We start from the raw sequence: 12,547 nt of genomic DNA on the forward strand, positions 1-12,547 counted from the left end.
GTAAAACCCATTAAAGAAAGAAATATGGCAATCCAAGCAATGAAAAACTGCAGATAAGCATATTACTAGTGATACATGTAGTAATCAGTGGCTTCAATTGTGGGGGGGGGGTAGGGAGACATCTGTTAACGTCCTCCTGCCCAAGATTTTGAAAAATACTTTGCTAGATTTTGTGAATTGATGCCACAGGTAGTGACCATTAAATTTAGAGTATTGACTAAAACGCAAACAATAGTATTCTTTTGCTATTTATGTATTTCTTCAAAAAGAGGAAATAAATTTCAATGACAGACTCACTTTTTATGCAAAGTAAAAGTAACTTTTTCATTTTCTTTATTAATTTGCTAGCTTCAAAATGAATATACCACTTTAAGTATCTCTTAATCTGGCACACCAATTAGAGAAGGGGAGGGGTCAGTGGCCAGGCAATTATTACCCCTCTGAGAAATATCTTCTTATTTCCATTTCATAGCTATTTTCTGTTTTAGCTATGTGCTATATTAAAGCATTGAGACTGGCTAACTGGTCATTTTTATTTGTCACCCCTTTGCTTTGTTTTTTCACAGCTGTTAAATAGCACTATACTCCTAAAACTCCTAAAAATGATGTCAGATTAAACTGCAGAGTACACCATGAGAACTACCTTGTCTGAAAACCATACAAAGGAAACTTTCATTCCCTTGGCTTGAACAACACAGAAAAAACATTGGATTGAAAACAAGGAAAGTGACAGGAACAATGATTTTCTGCATTGAAAGCATCTTTTTTTTTAATTTCTCCTTCTCTGCAGCTAACAGGGCAATGCAACATAATAGAGAGCTGTTTAATGACTTATTTTAATGGACATTGCTACATATAGTACCTTTTGTAATGAACAATAAATAATTTTCAGAAATAATTTTAATTGTTGTTGCAATGGTAGCTGCAATCTAGTAAATGATGGTTACTGTGCTAGCTGCTAACTAAGGTAAATAATATTTATTAAAAAATAACCAATGCCATATAATGTTAGCCAGTAAAGTAATCAAGTCAACTATAAAACCTAAATAAAGATATCAGTTGTATTTATTCACTACCTCTTGTTAGTCTTTCCTTGCGTGAAGGCAATCAGCCACTTTTACCAAAAGGCAAACTAGGTACTGTATATATGTGTTTGAAGAGGCCCTTTGTTCTGCATTTTAACCTAGACCAAACTATTTTATAAGAAATAAATAATAACTTGAAATCAAAGATTTTGTCCACTTTTGGAAAATATCAGGTTGGGATTCTTTTTTTTTTTTTTTTTGTATGTTTGACAAGCAGCTTTATTATTTAAGGACCCTTGTAGTTAATGCATGTGGCGAGGCCTTGGAAACAGTATAATTTGCTGTTGGGGTATTGGTATATTTAGCAGGTTTCCAAACCTGAAGTGCAGTATAAAATACTTTTAGGCATTCTTAACGTTGGATCAGTTTGTTGTGTGTGGGTTTTAAGATGTTTTTTTTCCTTTTTTTTTTGGCTAAATGAGAAAAATTGGACTGCAGAGTCTGCGTTTTTCTTTAAGGTTGAAAGAGTAACATTTACTTAAGATTTTTTCTTTAGCATTGTTTCATTGAATATTAGATGTAACAACAGGATTTTCTTTAGTACAGAAGAAACCATCACCTAGGATATGGGCAGGATTGTTCATGGAAAGAATGTAAACAGCATTTATGGTGAATTTGTTTAGATGGGGACAAAATTCAAATTTGATTCAATTGTTTCTGAAGCTTTTTATGTCTGTAAGTTTCTCTTTGTTTCTGTTTTATGAACTGGCAAAAGAATTAACCTCTCTGATTTAATGCTGGCAGTGAAGATGTTTTTGTATTTCCATATTCTTATGGAGACTATTTTTTATTTTAAAAGAATGCTCATATTCTTAATTAAAGAGACTACGAGCATTCTTTTGATGCAAGAGGATTAATCCTGATTTGTGTGATTTTTTTTCTTTGTATTTTAAGGTAAGAATGACCTCAAAATCCCACTTCAATCTCACTTCAAACTTCAGCATCTTCAAATATTTTTATTTGAATTTCCAGGTTGTAAGCACCTGATGATTCTGAATAGGACTTACTAATCAGTAAGAAGTATAGAGGGTAACATCTATTGTGAGGTTAAAAATATTGTGGTAGGACCTTTAGAAGGGATGGGGTATGTTGGTGCAAGTTGTCAGTCTTTTTCAGGGGACAATTTTATGGATAATTATTTATATAAATTAGAAAACTTAAAACAAAAATTATTATCTCAATGAGATAACTCATTACAACTCTTAAATTCAGTAAGCTAAAATTTAACTAGAATGTGCCTGGAACCACATTACAGTCCCCAAGCTCACGATTTTTTTCCTGCCTTTTCTCTGGGCTAAGTCCATCAAAATAAGAATACAATGCAGCTATCTTAAACTTCCAATTCCACCCTGCACCACTCATCCTACCTTAACCGCCGCAATTGATTGAGACTTGACTCAATCCACAAGCGTGCATTGAAAATTGTTGGAAATGTAGAAGACTATCTGTCCCTTGGTTCCCTTTACCGTCTGTCGTGCTCAGTTTTTGTTTTTAAATTTTTATCCGGTTTACTTCCATCTCCCTTCCACAATCTGTTTCGGTTGATATCTGAACTACATAATTGAAACACGCGCTCTGCCTTTGACCTTCAAGTGAGACGAACTCCAACAGTAGGCCTACGTTCAGATTTTTCCGCGGATGTAGCATGTGCTAAAGTGTGGAACATGCTTCCAAAAGAGCTGAGATGTAGGAGCTCCCTCAGGTCTTTCGAAAATAGTTTAAATAAATATTTAGTTAATGGTCAATAAGTGAAAGATAAAAAAAGAAAGATAAATTAAATTAGATGAAGCTTAGATTTTTTAGTATATTCAGGTGAGGTGGTTGTATGTCTGGGGAGGGAGGGAGGAACCCTATTATTACGATTAAAAAAAATATATATAATGAGGAGGCACGTGGATGTGTCGAAGAGTAAAGTGGGAGCCGTACTACGTGTTAGTGAAGAATCTTTTATGTTTATGGGTCTCAACGTGAGTTTTGTCACAGGGCAGTGTACTTTAAATTTAGTTATTTCCTTTTTTTAATTAAACCTGATTGAACCTTGAAAAAATGTTTTTCTTGCATGTAGTACTAATCACTTTGACCTTTTTTATCTGGTAGCCTGTACAATACACATATAAGAACTTGACTGACGCTTTTCTATAATCTGAATCAAATGCACATTGATAATCTATAAAAGCAAGAACTTCAGATAATTCAGACACTTCTCAGTTATCAATCTACGCATGAAGACTAGGTCAGGTATCCTCTGCATCTCCTAGAACTTACTTTTGTCCTACTAAAACATTATCTACAGAATCTCTTCATCTCTTAACTGTCATTTGACTGATCAGTTTGCTTCCTTTCAAAACTAAATGTCATTAATTTGTCATAAATTAATCTTATGCTTGCTTGGAATTTTCTTGTTCTGCAGTGACAGTGATCCTAGTAATGTTTAATCCCCACTAAATCCATTTTAAAGTACCAAATTTACCTTGTTAATTTGCCTACCATAGGCCACTCTTTGGAAATTACTCCTAAAGGGGCCAAACTTAATTTTTACTTAGATTGCTAAAAACTGAAAAAATGAGAGGGAGATATATATTTTAAACAAAAAAAAAACATCAGTATTAACGACCACCCTGAGAAGTAGAAAAATTTGAGGGGATGGCAAAAATACATTAAAAAAATAATACATGACTAAATAAATTGTAGAACAGCTAATACCTAATTGGCACCAAAAACCTTACAACAAAACAAATTCAACTTTAATGTATTTCACTCCTAAACACAGAAATGTCACTATTATTTTTAATACTCTGATCTCGATGATTCCAACTTCTAGTCTCATAAATATAAACCCCCAGCTACCTTATCAATAAAGGATGCTTTAAAATTCTGCAACGTGTTATAATTTCATGGTCCAAGGACACAAAACAAGAGATTGGGAAAAAATGATAAAATTTGACTTACCAAGATTAATCTTAAGCCTATTTACCCTCGACAAGGAATATAGACTATCCACATTATTTTTCATTGATGTCAGGAGTAATTCTTCCCTCTTTGCAGTGCTGATAGCCACAGTGTCATCTGCAAATAATGATACAGTTTCATTCTGAAGACTTTCAGTCATATCATCAACACTAAAACAACAATTAGGCATATCATTAATAAACAAAAGGAAGAGAATTGAGCCGACAACAGATCCTTGTGGGACACCACAAGTGACTGGGTGCAATTCAGAGTTTGAGCAATTCATCTCTACAAACCGGTACAAATTACTAAGGACTAAGGACTGATTACTGACGACCTTATAAGATCAAGAGCTTTCCCTCGGATCACATACACCTCAAATTTTTCCAAGTGTAAACCATGGTCAACTGTGTCAAAAGCCTTCATTGGATCTAGAAATAGGGGAGAGTGGGGCATGTTGGCCAGTGGGGCAGGTTGAACACTTGGGAATTGGTCTGCCATCTATTGCCAAAAAATTTGTAACTGCTACTGAATATGAGAAATTGCATCATAAACATGCCATGAAAATACGGTGGCTATAGCGTCTTTGTGAAAAAAGTGGCGGACAAATTTTGTTTTTTCGGCAAGTTTTTATGAAAAATCAAGGTAGACGTAGCGTCATTTTGAAAGAAAACAAGAAGAGTAATTACAATAAGATTTTTATCGCAGGAAAGCCAGCTGATTGGCTCCATTTTAGGCTTGGGTCTGAATTCTTAACTTTAACAGTTTTTAAAGTAGCCATGTTTTTGTTTAACTTTCCTCTGTGGGGCAGGTTGGTCACTTTTTTATGGGGCAGGTTGGTCACTTTGAAGACGCACTGTCCAACCTGCCCCACAGTGTGAAAGAAAATGTTATTTATATTTTCTTTGAAGATTCTTCGTTTTTTTTATTGTAGGTGAGATTTAACAAAAATGAGGACCTACAAGAGAAAAACAGAAAATGGGACCATTCCTCCTGAGGTTATAAGACAAGGTGTGCAAAAAATACTAGAAGGAGGAAAGTTTGCTACTGTAGCCCGTGAGATGCATATCCCCCGATCGACTCTTAAGCGCTACACTCAGAAGTTCTTAACAGAAGGTGGCACAAGTACAAATGATGTCAGTGAAGTACCACTGGAAAATTTTATCCCACGGTACAAAACGCGCAAAATATTTACGGCTGAAGATGAGAAAAGCCTTGAAAACTATCTTATTAGAGCATCACAACTTCATCATGGACTTTCGACAAGGGAGGTCAGAAAACTAGCGTTTGATTTTGCTGAGAAACTGGATAAGGATATTCATCACTGGGAAGAAGCAAAAACAGCTGGAAAGGACTGGCTCTGGGCCTTTTTACGCCGCAACCCAACACTTTCTCTACGATTTCCAGAAGCGACAAGTATTGCAAGAGCTACTGCCTTTAACAGACCTGTAGTCAATGCTTTTTTTGACACATACGAGTCATTGCTGTGCAAATATAGTTTTTCGGCTTGTGATGTATGGAATTTAGACGAAACTGGCCCCACTACTGTTCAAAATCCAAGAAAAATAGTGGCCGAGAAAGGAAAGAAGCAAGTTGGAAGAATTACATCAGGAGAAAGAGGGGTGCTAGTTACAATGTGCACAGCTGTGTCTGCTCAAGGAATTGCCATCCCACCATTCATGATTTTTCCGAGGATAAAGTATCTTCCTCACATGATGAAGGGATCTCCGCCTGGGAGTGTGGGCGTTGCTCATCCCTCGGGATGGATTACTGGAGAGAACTGTGTTGTTTTTCTTGAACATTTCATCTGCCACAGCAAGCCTAGCGTTGAAAGGCCAGTGCTACTTCTGATGGACAACCACACTAGCCATGTTACCATTGAGTCGCTTGAACTGATGAAGAAGTCCCACATCATTGCATTAACCTTCCCGCCACACACAAGTCATAAGCTGCAGCCGCTAGATCGAAGTTGTTACGGACCATTCAAGGCATACTATAATGCTGCCCGCAACACGTGGATGACAAAGAATCCAGGAAAATCCATTTCTATTTACGACGTAGCGGAGCTAGTTGGAACTGCTTTTCCTCGTGCATTGACTCCAACGAATATCACATCTGGATTCAGGGTTGCCGGAATTTGGCCTTGTGATCGTTTTGTGTTCGCGGATGAGGAATTTCTTGCTGCAGAGGTTACTGACAGACTTGATCCATCTGGTATTGCCCAACGAGCAGGATCAGAGATGTTTGTTGGACAAGATAGTGGAAGTTAATCACAGTCAGATCCAAGTTCAGCTGATCTTCAAGCCCTTGTGGGATCAACGTCTGCTGCACTTAGACCAGAAGTAGTAAGACCTTACCCAAAAGCACCACCAAAAAAGAGTGATACGATTAAATGGAAGAAGGGAAGGTCTCAGGTTCTTACTGACACACCAGTAAAAAACGCTTTAATCGAAGAACTCTCAGCTAAGAAGAAACGCAAAGGAGAAACTGAGAAGAAAAAAACTAGTAAATCCAGTAAGAACACCGCAAAAGAAATGCCACGTAAGGCACTTTTCGTCGAAGCAGACAATTTCAGCTCAGATAGTGAAAATGAGATGGTCTTTGACGACAATTCCGACCTTGATGTTGATATGGATGACTGTACAACTGATAAAGATGAAGTCAGTGTTGGTGACTTTATCCTGGTGGAGTTTTTAGGCAAGAGAGTGAAAAAGTATTTTGCCGGTGAAGTCAAGGAAGACACCAGTGAAGGATATGTAGTCAACTTCCTTCGGAGGAAATCTCCCTCCTGGAAATTTGTTTTTCCTGAAGTAGCTGACGAATCACTAGTTCCTCAAAGTGACATTGTTATGAAGCTTCCAGTTCCCAGGATCTCTGGGGGGACCGAACGTGCCGCAAAAGCACTAGTCTTCGACGTTAATTTGAGTGAATATTCGGTTGAATAAAATGTTTTTTTTTGTATCTAATGCGAAATTGCTAGTTAAATGTTGCATTTTACGTAAAATGTAATTGAAACAATAATAGTACTACAATTGTATCTGGTGTTAGAAGTAATAAATAGACTATTAACAGTGTGACCAAGCTACCCCCCCCCCCCTACGGGGCACATTGGTCACTTTCGGCCTCATCTGTTAAAAATGTTACTGAAGAGAAAATAACGGTAGATTAAATCTAAGAAAAATTGTGGACGTTGAACAGGAAATGCTGTATCTTTTGACACTAGAATCATTTTCCTAGCTCGCACACTTTGGCCACACAGTCTGCCAAACCAAAAATGTGACCAACCTGCCCCACTCTCCCTTGCTGCACCTACCCTAAATCATTTGTCTAAAGCCACATAAATAATGCTTGTCAAAAATATCAATGCGTCTTCCGTCTTCCTATTCTTTTGGAATCTAAACTGATAGGTTACCAATGCTTGCTGGCTGCAAGTAAATTTAAACTTTGCAGGAGATTGTTTATTGGAAGAGTTAAAAATATAATTGCAAATTTAGCAAAACAATCAAACTGTCATATGCTAACTTGTAATAGGTCTGATGAAGTAACTGGTCACTAAAACCAAATGAGCGAAACTGCAGTTATTTCTAAACTGAAAATGAATTTTTACTTTAAGTTAGGCCTTATTTTCCTAGACCATTTAGAAGAATTCTGGGAAGTCAGGACCTAAAAATAATTTTTTGCTTCTTACATCCCCCTAAAATATGAATTGTTTTTAAACCTTTGGGAGTAGCAGACAATGTTTTTTTTTTTTTTAAGGGGCAAGATGATAAGAATGAAGAAGGGGATCTTTCTAGTTTTTTTTTTTTTTTTTTTTTTTTTTTTTTTTTTTTTTTTTTTTTTTTTTTTTTTTTTTTTTTTTTTTTTTTTTTTTTTTTTTTAGTAGTAGCAGTAGTAGCCTAGTGGTAAACAATAATTTAGGCTGTTATTATCCTGTGATGATAAATATCTGAATCTATTTAAAATATATGTTGAAAAATAAGTGCAGTTTTCTAGCATGTATTTTTTTCAGGGGCTTGGTTGTCACATCATCAGTTATAACCTTGGAGAAAAATGAGAACAACTTGATTGGAATAAGCATCGGCGGCGGAGCCCCATTATGTCCCTGTCTCTATGTAGTTCAGGTTTGTAATTATTTTGTTGAAGGAAAAGTAGTTGATTGAAAGTCAAGATTGAAAGTAAGGTTTAGTGTTCATATATGCTGATGAGTGTTGGTTACTGATGAGTAGGGTCCCCAAGCTCTGCCTCGGAACCCTAAGTGCTGATGAGTGTTCATATATTAAACAAAATATCATCCAAAAGAAAAATTCACCAGGGTAATCCTCATGCTAGGCGTTATCAGCGTTTAGGGACAGACACTTAGCATCAAAATAAAGAATTATCCTCTCATATAATTAAATTAAACATATAAATTATATGTTTAAACTCATATAAATTAAATTAAACATTTGAAACTCAATATACTCAATGTACTACAATATACAAACTCATATAAATTAAACGATCGGATCTGGATTTCAGGCTCAGTCCTGGCAGCAACACAGAATGAACTGATGCCAATAAAAGCAGCTAGAATGCCTCCATCTATTGATGGTGATCTATATTTTTTTTATGTGTAAAGATTTTGGAGTGACATAGACAATAACAAGCTGTAAGTTTTTGATTTATCACTGCCCCTGTTTTGTCATTAACTGATATCAAGAGCAACTGGCCCACGGATTGCACCTTACAGGATACCAAACATAATCTTAGAAAGTGCAGAGGCATTGCTAGGATTTTGGTTTACTGCAGCAATGTTGGTTTATTCCCCCCTCCTGCCTCTCTATCCGTGTCACAGTATAAGTAGATTATTGTATTGACAAAATTAAATTCAGTTTAGAGCCTCCTCAGAGGCTCTGCATGGGAACAGACCGCCCTCTACATCTACACCGTGGAGATGGTGAGCAGAAAATACAATACAAGGAGATCACCAGTCAAGGCAAATAAGCGTCAAACCAGATGCGAGTTCGTCAAACCAGAGAAATTAGAATTTAATAATCCAATAAATCAAAAGCTTTTCAAAAATCCAAAAGTGTAATTAGCCTAGAATTAGTCTGGCCAGTCTGAAGTTCATCTATATATAAAACAATAACTTGAGTTTGCTGAAGTGAGATGGGATAAATTCTATTTTCCAATTATAGCTTTAGATGTTTGATTAAAGGCAGAGTGGTTGAAGGAAGAATGAGTTTAGGACCTTGAAGAGTATACAATCAGGGTCAATAGACTGTGGACCCTTTAACCCAGGAAGAATTTCAGCAATTCATTTCTCAGTAACTGGCTCTGGCCATGAATCAGTTAAAATTGGTTCGGAAGAAGAGGAGCTGACTAAAGAAACGGTTATTTTCTCAACATTGACAAAATTCTCATGAATGCTTTTCAAAATTTCATTTTGCCCTTAACAATGATATCACCAACCATGAAACCTAGGGAGACACTGGAAGATGGGATCAATGTTTAAGGATAAAATTCGTACAATTAATTTCCTGTTGAGTTTTTAAACGTTCTTTCCATGTCTTGAAAGTTCTTTCAAATGCTGGAAATAGTTCCTAATTTTGGGGTTGTTTGGCTATTTTTGGGTTTAGCCTTTCATATCAAAGAATTATAAATATTCCCGTATCAGAGACAATGCTATAGCGTTGCCTGTAGTAAAGGCAATGAAGACAATTAGTATCAGCTCTAGACCATGGCTCAAAATGAGAAAAAAGCTGAAGAGACGGTTCAAATTGTCATGTAGTTGTTTATATCAAGAATTGACTTACCCAGGCTGTGATGTCCCAATATTAAATTTCATCGGATTTCCTGGCATCTCTTATTCAGATCATTAAGTTTAATCGGTTTTTATAATCATTCCTCACCTTGCAACCACCCGAAACAAATTTCTTCTTATAGTACTGTCCATATATAAATGAAACAAATTTCTGAATATGGCACTATCCATATACGTATAATGGTAAAAGAAGTCTTGCTGTGTAGTGTACAACAAGGCTGTATAAGCATTGCCGAATCTTCTGTCTAAAAGTTTTTAACCATTTAATTATCTTTTCCCAGTTTTTTCAGCTACTGGAAGATATTGTTTTCCATTCTGATTTCTTTGTTTCTTTATTTTAATTTAAAAAGCTTTTTCCACAAAGTTTTTCAAAGAAAACTAAAGAGCTACATTAAACCAAAAATGAGCAGAAATAAAGTCAAATAATTTTCCAAGAGTTAAACTACCAAATCAAGGTCAAAACAAGTAAATATTAACATGAGTAGGACTGACGCCCCCCGTGGCTTCTGAAGACCAGAACGTAATTTGCACTTTACTGAAAAAACAAATGGATTTGAATTAACAGTTTAATTTACATATACTGATATTTATTACTTAAACTCTTAATAATTTTGAATTTATTAAAGTTAAAAAAATGAAAGTGTTTTTTGGTTTGAGTAGTTTTAACATATTACCTTTTGGTCTGTTGAACATTCCCCTCATCAAGCTCTGGAAGTAACAGCGTAATAAAAGTAGCCATGGTTGCCGATATGCATTTTGCTATCCTGTATATTCATTTAGTTTAATTTCCCTTGCAACACTTCCTGAAACTTGCATCTTAGTACTCTTAGCCCTAGTAGTAGTTGATATGGATGAAGTAGTTGGAGTAGCAATAGCTGTAGTTTTAGTTTTAGCTGTATCGTCCACACATTGCCTGTTGGTCATTTGATCTTCCTCTTTAAGTATTCTCTGAAAGTTCCGACTTAGTACCCAAACCCATTTGACAATCTGCAGGTACATAGTGTGTTTTGTTTTTGTTCAAATTTCCCCTCAGTATTCTCTCAAATTTCCCCCCTCATACACTTAGCCTTGATGGTACTAGCATCATAATAGTAGCGGTAGTAGTTGGAACAGTAGTAGGGCTGTAGCAGTAGTAATAGTAGTCGAAGCACTATTAGTAGCAGTAGTAGCATTGCTTTTTAGTCAGCTGAACATCCCCCTCATGATATCCTGGAAGTTTCATCTTGATATGGGGAGCTGTTCCAAAAATGTAGCTGATATGTCCTTTTACAATCTGTATACAAATAGTATGTTTTGATTCAGTTGAATTTTTCCCTCAACATTTCCTCAAATTTTCACTTCAATGCCCTCAGTCTTGGTAGTATTCCCTGCAAAAGCAGTAGTTTTAGTGATAGTAGTGGTAGTATTAATAGTAGTAGTAGCATGCAAATATTGCCTTTTGGTCAATTGACAATCTCCCTCATCATTTTTTGAAAATTCTAAATTAATATACACAGTCATTCCTCAGTTACGCCCTTTTGGCAATCCGTATCCATGTGAAGTGTTTTGATTTTGTTCAAATATCTCCTCAACGTTCTTTGAAAGGCTCTCCTGAATGCCCTTCATCTTTTTTGGACACTAAAGGTCAAACATGTCCACCTTTCTCAATAACAAACACTATATATAAACAATGGGTGAATTGTATAAATTACAGCCCCTCCCTCGAGGGCTCTGGGGAGGGTTAATATCCACAAAGAAATAGTTATTGGACCTTTGAACTATGTTGAATAAAATGACTATTTCAAAATTTGGTTGGATAAGTCTGAAAAATTGACGGGCCTAGGATAGGGACTGGTTGCGTCTAATGACTTTTGTCTCTTAAAAAGGGCACAAGAACTTTCAGTTTCAATCGAATGGACTTTTTTAGAAGTTTTTACGACAACTCATTTTATAAAAAGTGCCTTGGTAAAAAAAAAGATTAAATAATAAATTGTGCCCACTTCGCTGTTGAAGTTCTGCCTATTTCTTTATTATAATTTTTATAAAGATAAGTGATTATTATTATTATTATTTGATAACTGTTAAGCTATTGAGATCCTGACTGCTATTCATTTGGCTTTGAGAGGTTTAAAAACGAAATCTCGAAATGTGAATTTTAACTATGTAAAGGTTTTTTTTTTTGCTTTGGAATGCCTAAACTTAGTCTGTCAAAAATTTCGTGTGAAATATTAAAGTTTTTATGTTTTGTTGGAAACTCAATGACGAAAAAAATTAGTTTTCAAAGTCTAACCTGTTTTCCAGCATTGAAACAAATGTTGAAACAACTGTAAGACAACTAATCACAAAGTAAAATACATGATTGTTGAGGAATTGTTTAGCTGAATTTGAGAATGCAGTTCAAGTTTACCTGTCAACAACCTGGTATCCCCTTGCAGAGCTTTTCATAAGAAGTATTTCTGCTCTTACTGTCTTTTGCTTCTTTGGTCTTCATTACTTTCGCTTCCATCACAAAAGAAGCTATTTGTCAGATACAACTAATTTCATTTTATTTCCTTCTTTATTTGTTTATTTTCTACAATGCCAATTTTTTCTCTTTGAAACCTGGAAATTTATAATTTAAATGATATTCTAGGTTTTTAAGAACGCTAATATTGTGAAATGTTGTGATGGATATAGCCTATTTAATATATTGTTTCTTAGTTTTTTTAATAGGGCTGAAAACCCTCCCCCT

At 35.5% G+C, this 12,547-nt stretch overlaps 1 protein-coding gene across 3 annotated transcripts in view; it reads left to right on the forward strand.

Moving 5' to 3' along the window:
• Positions 1–12,547, forward strand: part of LOC136039745 (PRKCA-binding protein-like) — a 95,107-nt gene that overhangs the window by 28,863 nt on the left and 53,697 nt on the right. For all 3 annotated transcript variants that reach the window (XM_065723590.1, XM_065723589.1, XM_065723588.1), the window contains exon 2: positions 8,044–8,155. In XM_065723590.1, coding sequence (XP_065579662.1) covers positions 8,044–8,155 — 112 coding nt within the window. The remainder of the gene's footprint in view (positions 1–8,043; positions 8,156–12,547) is intronic.

The sequence above is a fragment of the Artemia franciscana genome, chromosome 20 (genome assembly GCF_032884065.1).
Source record: "Artemia franciscana chromosome 20, ASM3288406v1, whole genome shotgun sequence".
Classification (NCBI taxonomy): domain Eukaryota; kingdom Metazoa; phylum Arthropoda; class Branchiopoda; order Anostraca; family Artemiidae; genus Artemia; species Artemia franciscana.